Source organism: Loxodonta africana, chromosome 5, assembly GCF_030014295.1.
Source record: "Loxodonta africana isolate mLoxAfr1 chromosome 5, mLoxAfr1.hap2, whole genome shotgun sequence".
NCBI lineage: Eukaryota > Metazoa > Chordata > Mammalia > Proboscidea > Elephantidae > Loxodonta > Loxodonta africana.
In genome coordinates this window covers 153,896,063-153,913,489 of record NC_087346.1, presented here as the reverse complement: position 1 = coordinate 153,913,489, position 17,427 = coordinate 153,896,063, and the positions used below count along the sequence as shown (strand labels likewise).

Sequence of the window (17,427 nt, the reverse complement as noted above, 5' to 3'; positions counted from 1 at the left end):
CACGGGGGCAGGCAGGTCATAGTTCCAGCTGCCCTCGGTGAGCTGAGTAACCTCTTTGAGCCACACTGCCCATCTCTAAGATGGAGGTGCCCTTGCAGGACTGGTGTGAGGTTCAGCGAGAACCTCCAGAAAGCACCCGGCCCCGTGCCTGGTGGGCAGCAGCCTCTGTCCATGGTGTGTGCACAATACAGAGGGGCTCAGAATGGTAGTATTCACAGGAATCCCACTGCTTGCTCTTCAGTGAGCAGTCTCACGTTAACTTCCGCCTGCCTACTTCTGAAGCTTTTTTAGCCAGTAACTGGCAAAATGTTAGAGACCTTTTATTCTTGGCATCTTAAGACTGTGCAAGAGGTGGAAAGACACAGTCCTTTCTCCTGTGTATTAAAGCGGACTACTTGGCTTAAGATGCTTCCCTCACAAAACCGCTTTTCCTAAGCCACCTGGCCAGAGTCAAATCCTTGTTAAGTTATGTACGTTAAGTCTAAGGGCACACTGGAAGGTCAGGTTCACAGGAGTTAAAGGAACTATTCGAGCATGTGTATGCTCAGCCTTAATTTAGAAGCTTAATTATTGCCTTTGTGTAGAATTTTCAATGTCACGATCATCAGTTCAGCGGCATGCCACAGAAAAAGTTAAGTCAGACATCTCCCTCTGAGGCAGCTCAGAGTGTAAACTGAGTCAGACAGGCCCAGATTCCCCATGACTCAGCGGGTGAGTGAGAACTGGCTCCCCTGAGCCCCAGTCCTCGTCAGCAGAATGGGGCTGAGGTCAGCTGCCTCACCCTCCCAGCTAGTCAATAGGAAGTACCCGGGGCAGGCTCTCAGTTGAAGAAACTTACTATCTTAGGCGTGGACACGGCAGATCTGCGCTTTTTCAGTGCAGCCAGCAGCCACTGCCATTTCTCCTGGCAGATGGAACACCGCCACCGTGTATCTTCCATGCCAGGGAGTGCCACAGGGGCTTGGTGGACCAGCACCCTGGGAACTCAGAGCTGCACCACTTCTAAGGCTCCTACACTAAGCCCAGTGCTGGGGGCCCCAATGCCATGAATGCGAGCTGCCGCAGGGCACCGGACAGCTGTGTTCCCTGCGTCAGTAGGATGGAGCTGCTCCCAGCAACCCAGGGCTCCCAGCTTGGGGAGGGGCATGCAGAGCACAGGCCAGAGCTGTGCCTTGGCTCCTCAGGGGTTTCTAGGACCTAAGACGAACCAGGCCTTGGTTTTTCCGTCTGTTACAGGGTCCTTTATAGCAGTGACTTCCTAGGAACGATGGCAATGGTCAATTAGCTTCCACTTCGACGTTCTGCAGAGAAGTGTGATTACAGATCCCAGCAACCCCAGCCCCGGTCTGTGTCCTATGTAATAGTCGTTACCAGCGACCAGACAGCCAAAGGTGCTTTTCTCTCCGCAGTCTGTTAGCAGCCAGGCTCCTTCAAAACCCAGCTAGCGGGCATTTCCCTCCCCGCATCCCAAATCCCTCGTTAGCCTGTTGGCAACATCCGCAGCTCCACCACTGCCTAAAGGGAGAGGAAGCCAGACCTGCTGCTGGCAAACTAGCCCTGGCATCCGTGAGCTCTCCTGCGGAAGCACTAGGGCTGATGAGCCAAACGGGTCAGCAGAGGAGACTAGGAACCAAACTTCTCACACTCGCCGAGTGCTGAAATGTTTTTTGCAAACATCCTGCATCCCATTTTGATTCTTAAATTTTAGCTCCTTTAGAGAGACACTGGCAAACACAACGGTAAAACAGCACTTTTTCTGAAGCTAGCATGTATGTTTTAAAGCATATACATTTTGAAGCTTATTTCTCTGGATTTTGAGAGACTAGAGGGAGAGCCCCTGGTAGGTGGTGGCCACTATAAACAGTAGCTCTCTGTCCTTGGCCTCCCTTCAGTGGCGAGGGGCACGGAGAGACAGCAAGGGGCGGGAAGGAGCCCAGGCAGGAGCAGAGGGAGCTTCTAAGCGGCGTAATCTCAGTGCTGCTGCATGGTTGCTCTGTGACCTTGAGCAAATTGTCAAACCTCCCTGAGCCTTTTGTAAAATGGGGTGATCCCTGTCTCTCAGGGTGCTATGAGGGTTCATGGGTTAATGCATGTAAAGTACCTGTCCCCTAGTAAGTGGCAGTGACTCTTTTTATCATGATACACACTTGAGGAAGGAGCCCTGGTGGTACAGGGGTTAAAGGCTCAGCTGCTAACTGAAAGGTCATCGGTTCAAACCCACAGAGCAGGAGAAGGATGTGGCAGTCTCTTCCTGTAAAGATTACAGCCTAGGAAACTCTATGGGACAGTTCTGCCCTGTCCTGCAGGGTCCCCACGAGTCGGAACTGACCCGATGGCAGCCGTGTGGTGTGAGTTTTACCCCCGGGGAGGTGGCTGTTTGTCTGACACCCTTTTCTTCCACAGGAAGCTGAGATTGACAGCATTCACCAGCTAGTTGTAGGGGCAACTGAGAACATAAAGGAGGGCAATGAAGACATAAGAGAGGTGGGTGCTCTGATCGCCCCGTGTCTAACTTGGGGGGCACTAACTGGGGGGCAGCATGAGTCTCGCTGGCAGGGCTGATCACACACCCATGCAGCTGGTCAGGCACGCTCTGTCCCAGCCACGCTCCGTCCCAGCCACACCAGGGCACCGTGGTGACCCGCATGTGTGCACAAGAGCCCCCGGCCCACCTCCTTGTTCTGACCACAAGCCCTTACTGAGGACCAGTGGCGCCTGCGCCCCCAGAGGAGAAATTCAGGTCAGACTAGTTCCCCAAATCCAGGGCTGGCACCACTGGGGAAACCTGGACCACCCAAGGGCCCAGCCCTGGCTACTGTCTATGGAGGACGCCCCCAGGTTATGTGCTGAGCAGGTGACCACCCCGAGGTCCAGCTGAGACGGAACGTGCATGGGAATACACGGGCACGGGAGGACACTGACACCCCGTCCCTTGTGACAGAACCCTATGTTCCTGTCCCCCCCCCCCCCGCCTCCAGGCCATTAAGAACAACGCCGGCTTCCGCGTGTGGATCCTCTTTTTCCTCGTCATGTGCTCCTTCTCCTTGCTTTTCCTCGACTGGTACGACAGCTAGGCGGGCGGGATGGCCGACACCCCCCAGCAGGTGTGTGCACTACAAGAACCTCTGCCCGGCTGCTCCTGACAGCTATGCTGTCTCGAATCTCCAGCGCCAGGCAAGGCTGTGACCTGCCTTTATCATAGAGCAGGGTGGGGGGGTGGGCTGAAACAGACACGTGCCCTGACACAAGGGGGACACCCAGATCAGTGCTTGTACGCCTGCCCTGTCTGTAGCTGAGAAAGAAAACTGCACTTTGAAGGTGGTCTGTGTAGCAGTCATAAGGCAAGATGGATTAAATGGGGGAGATTATTACCAACTGCACCCAGACATAAGCCTGCCCGAGCCACAGTGCACAGCAGGCCTTCTGCCCCCAGATGGTCTCAAAGGAGCTCAGTGACCTTGCCCACCCAGCAGTTCAGGAGACCCAGTGAACACCTTCTGGAAATAAAATGCTGATGCCTTCTCTGTTTCCTTATGGCTTCTCACCCGAGTCAGCAGACACACAGACGACATACACACAGCATACATAGTGTGGGAAAAGGACACCTCAGCCACCCTGTGAATCTAGCAGGTACAACTGCGGCCACTTAACATTTTGTAAACGCGTCCAGGTTTAGACATTCTGTTGCTGTCCGCCTCATGAGGGAAGAAGAAACAGGCTCTGAGGCACTCAGGGAGGGGCCGCCTGGCCCAATTCCCCCATGAGCTGCTGCCCCCAACCCTTTCATGACAGGACAGGGAGGGGGCCACACAAGCCTCCCTTCCTGCTGCTGGGGTTCCAGCAGCGTCTGTGCAGGGAAGGAGGCAGGCCTCGGAAGGCCAGGCCTGCCCTCTTGGGAAACGTAAACAGCAGCTGGAGGCCCGGAACATCTGGAGCCACATATGTGCAGCCAGCATCCTGGTGTTCGAGGGCCCCACTCAGCGAGGCAGTGCACGCTGTTCCTAGCAAGATGCATGAGCTGTACAGACACGTCTGTTGGGCAGTCACAGATGGCCTCGTTTTTTATTTGTACAGAGTGAAAATGTCCAAAGTTACACTGGGTGTACTTACAGGCAGCGAAGTACATGATTATAGAAAACACAAAGGGGTTGCCTTGGTAACGCGCTGACGTGGGTTTGAGTTCATTTCTTTACACGCAGGACATGCTATGGCGGGCACTTGATGCACTCCCCACACTTAATGACACCCTTCCAGACCTCCTGCGGCACACGGCTGTGTCACGCTCGCCACCGGCCTGAGGCCATGGGCCCCGTCCAAAGACCCTTGACAATAAAACGTCGTTCGTGCCAGGAAGCACATCTAGGAGGTGGCCGTGGCGCTGACCACGATCGCCCTGCTTGTCCGCAACAGACCCTGCACTATCATTTATTTTTGATCTACTAAAAAAACGGAAACTTTTGACACAGCCACCAGAAACAGCACATTCAAATAACATGGAAGAAAACATCTGTGAAGCTTTTTTCCATTTAATTCTTTTACACACTTAGTTTGTCTAACTGGCAATTTTGTAAACGTACACTTTAGTGTCGAGATTGAACTTGAAACATCATTCTTTACAAAGACTGAACTGAAGTTTCATAGCCAGATGTGCATGCCTCCCAGCCCCTCTGCAGCCCCCCTCCCCCCAGTCTCACGTCACGGTTGTCCCGTCTGTTTCACCAAGTAGAACATACAGGAACCCTGGCTCACCAGCCTGGGCGTCGCCACCTCTCCCACCCTGCCAATGTGTACAAACTAACTTGCTAACGGGGGTGGTGGTGCAAATGTATTCGTGATAGAAGTGAGCAAAAGGGCCAGCGGCTTCCCACCTACTCTGCCGGTCGTGGGGCCAGATACCTATAAGGAGACAGGTTCTGCAGCCTAGGGCCCCTGGCCCACCTCTCCCCAGAGCCCCTGCCTACACAGGCTGTGACACTCTGCAGACATCTGACCCAGGGGGGTGTCCGTACCTTTCTACCAGAGGCAAAGCCAGGGGACTGAGTGACCTTCTGTGGACCACAGTGAGAGTGTGACCCCCAGCAGGCCTCGGTCAAGCCTGACATTTGCATACGTGCAGGTCCACTCAGGGGTCTGTCCTCCACAAACTGTACCCCTGACTACAGCGTGTCTTGGCGACCAGCACTGTCCCCATCTGATGGGAGGTGGAAAGAAAACGGTCAGTAGAGCTTGCTCTCAGCGAAGCAAGAGATCGCTCTGGGTGTGACTATGGAGCAAGGTTTGCAAACAGCAAGGTGGTTTAAGAAAAAAAATCAATCCCACAAAATGCATTATTTTTCTCAAGTCCAAACCCCTGGCATATCCAGTGTAAATTTATTTTTTGACAGCTTCCAATAAATCCCAGGAAAGTAACTAAGATTTCTTAACATGAAACGTGGTGCCAGAGCTCTTGAAGCAATGCTGAGATGCTCTTGGTTTTCTGCCCATGGGTGGTCTGCAGCAAGTTGTGTTTGCAAAGCAGCATTAGCAAACAGAAGCAATCGCACCGGAAATGAGTGACCTCTAAAGCATCGGTAACTGTATTGAATGATATGTCCCTCAACGTCCCTTTGTTACCTCCAGGCGACACCTTGTCTGCAGGCGCTGGCCCACCTCGCTAAGCCGACTTTTCAGCGGCCTCGGTCTCCTGCTCGGACAGCTTCTCCTCCGACAGGACGGACATCCACGGCGAGACGGAGCGGGTGATGCTCTGCTTGGCCAGGTTGTAGTGGTTGATGACGGTGTAGAACTTCTCCCGGGCATTGGAGTCCTGCTCCGAGTAGTAGCTCTCCAAGCCTTCTGGAATGCACTGGGTGTTCTGGAAGACATGAGGCCACAGAGAGACACGCATCACCACAGGCTGTCCCGCCAACGCCTGGCAGATGCTATCGGTCACCGTCCCTGGGCTTGGAGAAGACATAGAATGAGCAGAAGCAGACCTGGCACCTGCCTCAGCAGGACGTCTGCATTATCTCAATCAGGACGCTACAGGCTCCCTGCTCCACCAAAGGCCTCGCACCGGTTGTCATTGTGTTTGTTGTGTGCTGCTGAGGCATTTCTGACTCATGGTGACCCCATGTGACAGATGCCTCATAGGGTTTCCTAGGCTGTGATCTTTATAGGACAGATTGCCAGGTCTTTCTCCCAAGGAACTGCTGGTGGGGCAAACTGCTGACCTTTCAGTTAGCAGTGAGCACTTGGCCATTGTGCCACCAGGGCTCCTCGTTTGTGTTTAGTAAAACTTTTCACGTGTCCACCAGTTATCCAGATGGCAGGAAGGGACGGCAGAAAGGCTTCCCCTGGGCTAGGGTCTGAAGGGTGAGTGAGTCTGCCTTAACCAGGCAAGGGGAAGAGAAGCCCTCAAAGCAGAGGGAGCAGCCTTGTGGCAGGAAGATGTGGCCGGTACTGGGGGGAGGAAGGCCAGGCCACCGGCTGCGGCAGAGCACAGGAGGTGCATGAGAAAAACGTTAGAAAACCGGGAGGAGGAATGAAGCCCTGACACATGCCACCACATGGAGAAGCCTTGTAAACGTGTTGATGAAACAAGTCAGTCGCAAAAGGACAAACACTGATCTCACTCATGTGAAACATATAGAAGAGGCAAATGTAGACGGGGAAGCTTATCACTGGTTACCAGGCGTGGGAGGGAGGGAGGGAGGGAGGGAAGGCGAGTCACTGGGAAGCAGGGAGTCTGATGATGGGAAACTTGGCCGTCACCGTGATGCAAATGATACTGCTAAACTGTATGCCTGGCGCTGCTGACTTGGTAAATGCCTGGCGATGCTGACTTGGTAAACGTGTTATATGTCTTTACAACAGTAAAAAAAGGAAATGCTGCAAAAGGCAGGGGTCGAGTGAAACCGCCTTAATGGTGGTAGAGAGTCAGGTTTAACCTACTGACCCAGGAGCACAGGATGCCTCTGACCAGGCTCAGGGGTGTGTGTGGGAGCGTGTGCAGGGCCGCACCACAGCACTGTCCCCTCAGGAGGCAGTGCTAGCCCTGCAGGCCGGGAAGCCCTGGGAAGTCCCAGGGTGGGGGGCTCTGATGCTTAGATGTGGTTCTATGTGAAAGTCAGTTGGGTGGGCGTTTTGGAAGGAGACCAGTCCACAGTTTTCATCAGTTTGTCAGGGATCGAGGGCCCCAAACAGGTTCAAGTCCTGGCTTCCAGGCTGACCTAACCCGCGGGTCCTCAGTCCTGCTGCTGACCAGCATGAGCAGTCTGCTCAGGGCACCCCTCACACTGACCCCACCAGGAGGCTGTGGCAGGCTGCGGCTGGCCTTCTGCTCTCCACTCCCAGAGCGGAGCACATGGCCCCCCAGCGAGAGACCCCTTCCCCACCTCCCACGTGGTGGGGGACAGCGAATGCCTAGCGCAGGGACAAGTGTGAAGAGCATGTTCTGACCAGGCCCGAGAGGCTGCTGCCTGTCCCCTGTCCCACTGCCCACATCCCGAGGTAGTCTAAGCCAGCCCAACCACAGGAGGGTGACACACCCTGGGCCAGCAGGGCCACAAGGTGGGGAGCCCGAGGTGCCCCACACTGCCTTCCAGCTTGGACTGGAACATGAGAGAGAAAGCTTCTGGCTCCCCAAAGCCAGTCACCTTCCCATCAGGCAGTGGAGGGGCTCGCAGTGGGGGCAGTGGTCCCGGTTCAGCTTCGCATCACACTACCTAGGGAGGTGTTGAATCCGGGTTCTCAGACCCTACCCCCAAGATTCTGACTGGTGAATCTGCTCTAGTAAATCTGTATTTTTACACATCCCCCCATGGCGCTGATATCCAGCTCCACCTCCCTAGGAAGAGGCAGAGTCCACCAGAGGCCAGGTCCTGGGGCTTCACAAGGACCCCTTGTTAGCTTCATCCCGCGGCTGTGAAAGTGATCCATGTCCTCACACTGTACGCATGGTTTGATGACTGGACGCCTCAGGCCATCACCAGGATGATGGACAGCACCAATGGGTGGAGTGTAGCTGGCAGCCAGACGATATCTGTCCTGGCCACAGAGGCACCAGGGGAATCGCTTCCGGGAACCAAGTCCTTGCCTGAGCTCATGTTTGTCTCCGAAAGCTAATGACGGCTGACTAAGCATCCCATTTGAGTGGGCTGCTCCTTGAAGTGTCCCTGTAGGCTCCAGGCCATCTCCCATTTCCCTGGCAGCAGAGACAGAGCTGGGCTCTGCCTCCCACACTTGGGTTCTCCTCCCGACGTCTTAAGACCTGACAGTTTGCAGTGTTTTTCATGCACATTCTCTCAGTAGCCAGATTTTATAGATGAGGGAAGTTGGGCCCAGAGAGGTAACACCAGCTCACGTGGGTGACTGCCGGAATGCCAAGCTGGCGTCTGGCCAGGCCCTGCCCCCTCCCCCTGCCACCTGCACTGCCTCCCCGTCTGAAGCTCCTGATACGTGACCTCCGCTCAGCTCAAATACTCCACCAGTGACAAACAGAGGCCTCTGGTGGGCTCACCTGCCCCAGGGGGTGGTGGGTCAGAACCTTCCCGTAGTCAGAACAGTCTGCCTTCCACTGGCACTGGAGTCCTGCATCCTTGTCTCTCCCTCAAGACCCTCAGAGGCAGGGACGCTGTGCTTATCTTAGGACGGAGGGAGCCGAGTTCAGGGTGGCTCACGGTCCTGCCCAGGTCATCACTGCAACTGGACCCCAGCTCTGACACCACGGCCTGCGTGACACCCTCATCACCCCACCAAGGCCACCTGGATGCCAGGCTGTCTTGTCATCCTCTGAGTGCAGGCCAGAGCCTTGGCCTGTGCCAATTCACCTGGCATTGCCCGGACACAGCTGTCTTGCCAGGAGCCAGGGCCGAGATGCCCCAGTGTGTCAGAGAGGGAGAAAGGGCGGCACCTCCATCCTAGCAGGGCTCCTGCTGGGCGGATCTCAAGCCCTGACCACGTGACCAGGGTGCCTTGTTCTTTCTTTGATGCTACTCCCTCCCTCCTCTTTCTGGGGAGTTCCTGCCCGGGGACACCTGCCATGTCCCTGTGAACAGGGATGTCAGTGTGAGGTTAACAGGAGAGTCCCCCACTGGTGGGCTGCCCAGCTGGTTCAGAAGCCAGCCGCTGCCAGCTCAGCTTAACACCAGCACAGCCCAGCTGGCAGCAGCATTACTGCCGTCAGCCCACCAGCCCTTGCCCTGCCCCCTGGCCTCCCTCAGAGAAGCCACATTCAGATGGCAAGTGACAGGACCAAGCTCTCTCGGCCTGTGCCCTCCTTTGCAAATGGAGGATAGTACCCACTGCATAGTTGCTGGGGACCAGGTGTCAGCATCGAGGCTGGCCCAGGCCTGCACACACAGCTACCATCCGTCATTACTGGGGCCCGAGAAGATGGTGGGTCCTTGGGTGCTGGGTGGAGCAACCGGTTTGCACTCAGTTACCAACCTGAAGGTTGGGGCTCTGAAGCTGCCCAGCCAGTCTGCAGAAGCAAACCCTGGTGATCTTCTCTGTAAAGTTTACAGTCAAAAAAAAAACGTAGTGGGGGAGTAAGATGTATGTAAACCTACATGTGACAGACTGATTGGAATGGTAAATGTTCACTTGAAGCTTAATAAAAATTAAAAAAAAAAAAAAAAACGTAGTGAGAACAGTGCAACCCTGCACCACGTGAGGTCACCCTGAGTCGGCATCGACGGCAGTGAGGAGGAAGATGCTGAGCAGGTAAAAGGGTGCATGGGGTGGGGGTGGCTTAGAGGGCCCAGGAGATCTTAGAGAAGGCCTGGTGACAGCAATGGTTAAGTGCTCAGCTGCTAACTGAAAGGTCAGCAGTTCAAACTCACCAGCTGCTCCGAGGGAGAAAAGACCTGGTGATCTGCTTCCACAGATTTACAGCCTTGAAGTCCTATGGGGCAGTTCTACTCTGTCTTAAAGAGTTGCTTTGATCCAGAATTGACTCGGCAGCAGTGGGGTTTTTTGGGGGGTGGTTGGGGGGTAGGGGGTGGATCTTGCAGAGGTTCATATGTGAGAAGCTGCCCCCCCGTGTCTCGGCCAGTGGCCTGGTGTCTTCCCTGCTGGGGTGGCTGTGGCTACTGGCTCTCCTCCGAGAAGGCCACTCAGCAGCCACTGGTTTAATGAAGACGTAGAGGGGACGGGAGAAAGACGCTTTTCCACGGAGAAACATTCTCCTCAGCAACTCGCCAAACCCTGAAATCCAAGACCTGCCATCCCTGCTCATCCCTGTGAGCGCACAGAGCTGTCTTCTGAAGAGAAACGACCAAGAGATGAGTGTTTCTGACCCAGCGCTTCCGTGGGCTGAACAGCGGCCTGGCCCTGGAAGAGGTGTGCCACTGAAGGGGAAGCTGATCTCGGACGCTGGCTCACGGGCACAGGGCCTACCCGACCACGTTCCTAGCAGACACCACTGGAGGCTCCCTTCTGAGTCTCAGCTCCCTCATCTACACAGAGGGGCTGAGGATCCACACCTCTCGGAGGACTCGAGTCACTTAGCAGTGGCTCAGCTAAGGAGTCAGGACATCCACAAGGTCACAGGGCTGACAGTGGGTCACCAAGGTCACAGGGCTGATAGCAGCATGCCAAGGTCATAGGGGTGACAGCAATGCCAAGGTCACAGGGCTGACAGCAGGGCACCACGGGCACTGGACATTCTGCAGGTTCTCCCCATGACCCCCACAATTAGATACAGATCCAACTGTTGGGATCCACCGGGTTCTCACTAGAAGCACTGCCCAGGCCGGCCAGGGGTGGGGAGCTGCAGTGGGCCAAGGGTGCCCTGGTGTCCTCACCTGTCACATGAAGGTGATGGCATGGCCACCCTCTCCCCAGCTCCCGCCTTCTTCCGTCTTCACCCCCACCCACCCCAACACCCTACTGGGCCCTGCAGTGGGTGCAGCCCTCCCCTGCCGAGTGGTGCCTCCCTCTGAGCCAGGACTGGGTGTGGAGAAGTCTTGGAAACGCCCCCCCCCAGGAGGACAGTCACACTACCCGATGTAGCTGGGGGAGGCATCATGGGGGGCCAATGGTGGGCAAGAGCCCAGGGGTTAAGGAAGCCGTCCCAGCGGGGACAGCAGGGCAAGTCCCAGAGGGAGTGCAGTGAAGATGGAGGCGAGGCCTCTCTGGAGCACTGTAGGGGGCGCCCTCTCCCTGAAGGGCTGACTGGGACAAAGCTGTTTGTCAGCTGTGGGTGGGGCGTGGCTGAGCCAGCGGCCTGATGGTGAGCGTGGGCAGGTCACTGAGTCTCCCTGCACCTCAGTCCTCACCTGACCAGTGAAGTTGACGATCGGACCTGTGGAGGAGCTACGGGAATGTGTAACGGCCCAAGTGGACCCCAGGATGCCCAGGGGACGGACCCCAGTGACTGCAGGGGAGTAAAACAAAAACCAAACCCATTGCCATCGAGTCAATTCCAACTTACACATCAATGCCTTGTGAGATTTGGGGCAGTTTCCCTCATGAGGTTTGAAACTTTTATAGCCTACGTTTAGCTTCTGGCCAGTGGACCGCATGCACAGCACCACCCATCCGTCAGTGGAGGCCTGTGTGTTCCTGTGATGCTGAACAGGTTTCAGCAGAGCTTCCAGACTAAGACTAGGAAGAAAGGCCTGGCAGTCTGCTTCTGAAAATCAGCCAACGAGAACCCTGTGGATCACAACAGTCCAATCGGCATCCAGTCATGGGGGTCATGGGGAGAAACTGCAGGGCACCAGGTAAGAAACCAGGTCTGGACTGGTCTGTGGGCACTGGGGACATAGAGGGGAGCCAGTGAGACCCCAGACTCAATGAGTGATTGGATCTGGGAGGCGGAAGAACCTGCTCAGAGCTGGTGACTCAGAGGAGCTGATGTCACGGAGTGGGCCCCGGGATGTCCAGAGAATGGGCCCCGGCCTAGTGACTGCACCCAAGGAGCTGAAGCCAGCAGCCCTGGCACGGGGTACTCTCCTGATCTGTTCTCTCTGAGTCTGAGACAAGTTCCCTGCCTCCCAGGCTCAGCCTGCCTCCATCTCCCACGTCCTCCTGCAGCCCCGGGCTCTGTTACATCACCTGCCCCAGTGGAGGTGGGCTGCTGAAGCCTTGGGTCCAGGCCAGCTGCACTCTGACTGACAGTGGCGCTGGAGGGGCCCCCGACGGCTATGTGTTTAAAAAGCTCAGGAGGGGTCCTGGTACACAGCCAGCCCTGGGAACTGAAAGAACCCCTGATGGAGGAGCCCTGGTAGTGCAGTGGTTAAGCTCTTGGCTACTAGCCAAAAGGTTGGTGGTTCGAACCCACCCAGTGGTGCTGAGGAAGGCAGGCCTGGTGACCTGCTTCCTTAAAGATTACAGCCAAGAAAACTCAGTTCATTTCAACTCTGGAACACAAGGGGTCGCCATGATTCAGAATCGACTGGACGGCAACTAACAACAACAATATGTACCCCCACAGTAATTAAAGAACCCCTGATGGATGGCCTACAGCTGCGCCTTTTGGGACTCTGGCATTTCCCACTAGCACCTGCTGGGGGCGTCCCTCCTGGGGCATGCAGCTGGGAGGGCCCAGGAGCTGCCGCCCTGTGTCCAGCTGCCCTTGGCTACAGCTCGAGGAAGGAGAGGTATGAGTGTGCACGCCAGTGTCCTTTGTCCCTCCTGTATACACACCCACTCTTCACATACAGGCACTGTGAGGTTCCAAAGGCCCGGGTATTATGCCAAAGATGGAGAATGACCATGTCGGATCACAAACTAGAGAATGACTACATCATTACAGAACTGCCTGCCAAATTACATCATTACAGAACTGCCAAACCACTGAGAATCATGGCCCAGCCAGGGCGACACGCAACCTTAACCACCACAACCAGCGTCACTGTCGCCTCACACCTCGGCATTCTTCCTGCCAGACGTCAGTCGTTAATGCGCAAATAGTCTATGGTAGATTATTTACTGTTGTCGTCAATGTGAAATGTCAGATAATGAGACAGTTGGTAAGGGAGGAGTCATGTTCGCGTTTGTGCACGTGGTTACGTGGCAGAGCTCTCGCCTCCCATGCTGAAGACCTGGGTTCTATTCCTGGCCAAGGCACCTCATGTGCAGCCTGCAAGGCCAGCAGTCTCACTGCCTCCAGCCTCCCCAGGAGACCAAGTGAGTCCCTGCTTTGAACTCTTTTGAGTATATACCTCCCTCTCCTCCAGCGGCCTTTGCCTCGCCCTCCAGGGTGCAAACAGTTAACTGCTCAACTACTAACCAAAAGGTAGGCGCTTCAAACCCAGCCAGAGGCGCCTCGGAAGAAAGGCCTGGTGATTTGCTTCCAGAAAGGTCACAGCCTCGAATACCCTCTGGAGCAGTTCTATTCCGCACATGGAGAGTCACCAGGAGTCAGAGTCAACTCCACGGCAACTGGCGTGGTTCTGGTTTTTCCAAGGGCTGCCCTGTCTAGCCATGAACTTGGTCGTCTCCTCCTGCTTCCGCGTATCCGCAGCCAGAGGCACTGGGGTGGCCTGGATGCAGCGGGAACGGCCTGCGTGTCTTCCTCCTGGGGCGCCCACACCCCATCCTGCCTGCGTTGACCTTGCCACCTCCTTATCCCGCTTACCTGCTCAGTCAAGGCCAGCCCTCCCTTCCTTGCAGCCCCAGCCCTCTGGCCGGCCTCCTGCCTCCCTTCACTTAGCCTTGGACCGTGGTCATTGGTGCACTCGGTGTCAGCCCCCAAACTGACCGGAAAGCTTCTTGCCCAGCACAGTGCTCAGTCCGGCCGTGGGATAGAACCGAGTGCAAGGTGGGGCCTCCCCCTGCCTGCAGGTACTTCTCCCACCTCACTTCCCACCAGCCTTTGCTCCAGGGTGGGCCACCCTTCCTGAAATCGCACCCCGGCCCCACACGCCCTGCCCCCCATCCCTGCTTTGTTTGCTTTTTCCAGTGTTTCCAACCTGCTAACGCAGCACAAAAGGAGCCCTGGTGGCACAACAGTTGAGCACTCAGCTGCAAACTGAAAGGTTGACGGTTTGAAGCCACCCAGCGGCTCCGTGGGAGAAAGACCTGGGGATCTGCTCCTGTAAAGATTACACCCTAGAAAACCCTATGGGGCAGGTCTACTCTGTCACGTTGGGGTCATTATGAGTCAGAATCAATGGCACCTAACAACAATAACATAGTATTAAAAAAAAAACTGTCATCAAGTCGATTCTGACTCATGGCTACCCCACGTATGTCAGAGTAGAACTGCTCCGTGGGGTTTTCTTGGCTGTAATCTTTACAGAAACAGATCGCCAGGCCTTTCTTCCATGACACAGCCGGGTGGGTTCAGTTTGCCAACATTAGGTTAGTAGTTGAGCACAAACCATTTGTGCCACCCAGGGACTTGTATTTACTGCTTGTTTGGGGATTGTCAGCGAGTTCCAGGCAGCAGGGGTCTTTACCTGAGTGGCTCTTGGCTGTCCTCCAGTCCCTAACGGAATCGCACCTGGCACAAGGTGGGCACAAAATAAAGACTCGCCAGGTGAAGTGGGGGCTGAGGGGCCCGAAGTCCCGAGTACAAGACATGGAAGGGAGAAGGGACAGGGATAGAAGCATGAATTCCAGTCGTGGCTCCATGACCCTGTGCAAGGCCTCTGTCATCACTCAGCAAACACCAAAGCCAAAGCCACAAGCGGCCCATGATGGTTCACAAGCAGCTCGTTCCTGCAGGTGCGAGGGCCCAAAAGATGGCTGCCTCTCCTGTACTGTAGTCTCAGCCACGCTGGAACCTGTAAGCCACTGTCTTCCTCTCCACCTGGCTCTAGAAGGTTCAGACCGAATCTAGAGCTGGGCTGGCGAGCGTACAGGAAGGACCCAGTGCGTCATCCTTGTCCCCCCTACTCGCCTCCTTATTTCCTTTGTTTAATTCCGCCATCCCGTGTGTGCCTCTGTGCCACTTGCAGGTTTTTGGGACGAGGCATTCTGTACACAAAGCCACATTTCCACGCGTGTGAGAGCCAGCCAACGCCGGGTCCTCCACGCATCCGGCAGATGTGGACACGCAGCCTGCCTGTGTGGCCCGGGGCCAGCCTCCCCGCCTCACAGCCTCAGTGTCCTCCTCCACCCCTGTGCCGTGAGGACCAGTGACTCCCCCCGCAGCTCTGACACGAGCCTGATGCCCTCCCTGGAGCAAGCACCTTTCCCCACGGGGTGAGGGGTAGGGGGGAAGTGTCGGCCCTGGGCTGGGCCTGCCTCACCAGGAGGCCCGCCGGAAGCTTCCTTCCCACAGGTGGGCCCTCCGCAGACCCACTCTGTCCCCCAGGAGCCCTGCCCTCCAGGCAGGCCTCCCACAGGGTCCACCCAGAGGCCCTCCTGCCCTAGCGATCCCTCCCCTGCCACCCCCGCAGCTTCAGTGGGAGAGCAGCACACACGGGGCCTCAGGGCCACGAGAGCAGCACGGAGCTTTACCTTGAGGACGAACCCGTCAGGGCACGCGCGGTCATACTTGTACACCTTGTAGACGACCAGGAAGACGACACAGGTGAGGAAGGCCAGGGCGAAGAGGACCAGCACGGAGACCTGTGGGCACAGGCAGAGATGTCAGGGGAGGCTCAGGAGAGCAAAGTGCCAGGGACAGCCAGATGGACACACACACAGACAGACACACACAGGTGGATACACACACAGAAGGCACAGATGGACACGGATGGACAGACATAGACGGATACACAGATGGAAACAAACAGACACACAGATGCACAGATGCACACACGGCACACACACACACAGAGACAGACAACATAGATGCACACGGACACACAGATACACAGATGCACACACAAAGGTACACAGAGACAGATGCACACAGACGGACACACAGATGCGCACACAGACACACAGAGACAGACAACACAGATGCACACAGACGGACACACAAACAGATGCACAGATGCACACACAAAGGCACAGAGACACAAACAGAGACAACATAGATGCACAGAGACACAAGCACACACGCACAGAGACCATCTCTGAAAGGATGCACAAAAACACAAGACCTGGGGGTCCTCGAAAAATTAAACACAGAACTACCAAGAACCAAAAAACCTGTTGCTAATGACTGACTCGTGGTGACCCCATGTTGATCAGAGTAGAACTGTGCTCCACAGGGTTTTCAACGGCTGGCTTTTCAGACGCAGATCGCTAGGCCTTTCTTCCAAGGCACGTCTGAGCTGTCTGCACCACCCAGGGGCTCCTAGAGTTATCCTAAGACCAGCAATTCCACTCCTAGGTATATACTCAAAAGACTTGAAGGCACGGACTCAAACAGAGACTTGTACACAAATGTTCACAGCGGCGGTATTCACAACATCCAAAGGTGGAAATACACGAAGTGTCCGTCAAGAGATGAACGGATACTCACAGTGTACTATGTACACACAGTGGAATACTACTCAGCCCTAAAGGATGAAGTCTGATACACGCCACCACATGGATGAACCTGGAAAACATCATGCTAAGCAAAGTCCGTCGCAAAAGAAGGAAGATCGTGTGACTCCACTTACGGGAAATACTTACTAGGACAAGTAAAGGCACAGGACAGAAGGCAGACAAGTGGTCACCGGGGCCAGGATGAGGGCCACGGGGAGTTACTGCTCAGTGGCTACAGGGCTTCTCTTTGGGGTGACCAAAGACTTTTGGAAATAGATGGTGGAGATGGCTGCACTACATGGTGAACGTAATTAATGCCCCGAACTGTCTACTTAAAAATGATTAACATGGCAAGTGTGAAATTATATATATTTTACCACGATAAAATTAAAAAATAAAATTGGAACCCAGGGAGGGAGGAAGGCCTCTGGGAAGGGCAGCTGGGGGCTGAGGGGTCATGAGAATAACCTGACACTGGGGACACAGGGACAGTGGTTCCACCCCCTCCTTGGTGGTGGCACGAGCTTGGCAAATGCCCACTAAGAAAAGCAATCATCACTGCATCTGTGGTTCACCTTATCAACCGCTGCCCCGTTTCTGGGGCTCTCAGGGTCCAGGGATCTGAACGTCCCTTAAGCCCGGGTCCTGCCCACAGGGAGGCCCCGGCGGGCAGGGAGGGCTCGGGGCTGGGGCATGGCCCGTTGTGCAGGCAGCTGGCATGCCTGGGGTGCCACCCCTCCCTGGGCCCCCTCCCCAGTTCCTTGCATTGTCTCAGGCCATGCCACCCTCCTCCCCAGGGCAGGAGAAGGAGCCAAACTGAGACCCTCTGCCCTGGGAGGCTGATTGCCTTGGGAGGCTGATTGCCCTGGGTGGGGCTGCTCAGTTCCTGCTCCCGCCAGGGCCACCCAGCCTCCGCCACGTCTCTGGAACCACAGTCTGCGGGTCCTGGTCACCAGCCTACACCTCCTCCCCAGCTAACACCCACTACAGCCCGAGTGAGACCTGTCTCCCCCACCTTCCCCCGTGTCCCCCAGGCCAGGGAGCCGCCTGAAGCCCTGGGTCAGGCAG

General features: G+C 55.8%; 2 protein-coding genes across 3 annotated transcripts in view; one reads left to right on the top strand and one right to left on the bottom strand.

Moving 5' to 3' along the window:
- Nucleotides 1-3,530, top strand: part of STX18 (syntaxin 18) — a 140,775-nt gene extending 137,245 nt beyond the window's left edge. The window contains exons 10-11 of one of the 2 annotated variants that reach the window (XM_064286085.1): nucleotides 2,404-2,484; nucleotides 2,979-3,530. In XM_064286085.1, coding sequence (XP_064142155.1) covers nucleotides 2,404-2,484; nucleotides 2,979-3,074 — 177 coding nt within the window. In that variant the 3' untranslated portion in view covers nucleotides 3,075-3,530. Of the gene's footprint in view, nucleotides 1-2,403; nucleotides 2,485-2,978 lie in introns of those variants that run through there. The other variant, XR_010322168.1, reaches the window with a different exon arrangement.
- A 514-nt stretch (nucleotides 3,531-4,044) lies between these two features.
- Nucleotides 4,045-17,427, bottom strand: part of NSG1 (neuronal vesicle trafficking associated 1) — a 31,901-nt gene continuing 18,518 nt past the window's right edge. The window contains exons 3-4 of the mRNA XM_003411267.4: nucleotides 15,397-15,507; nucleotides 4,045-5,854 (exon numbers count right to left, since the gene is read on the bottom strand). Of these exons, the coding sequence (XP_003411315.1) occupies nucleotides 5,654-5,854; nucleotides 15,397-15,507 (312 nt within the window). The 3' untranslated portion in view covers nucleotides 4,045-5,653. The remainder of the gene's footprint in view (nucleotides 5,855-15,396; nucleotides 15,508-17,427) is intronic.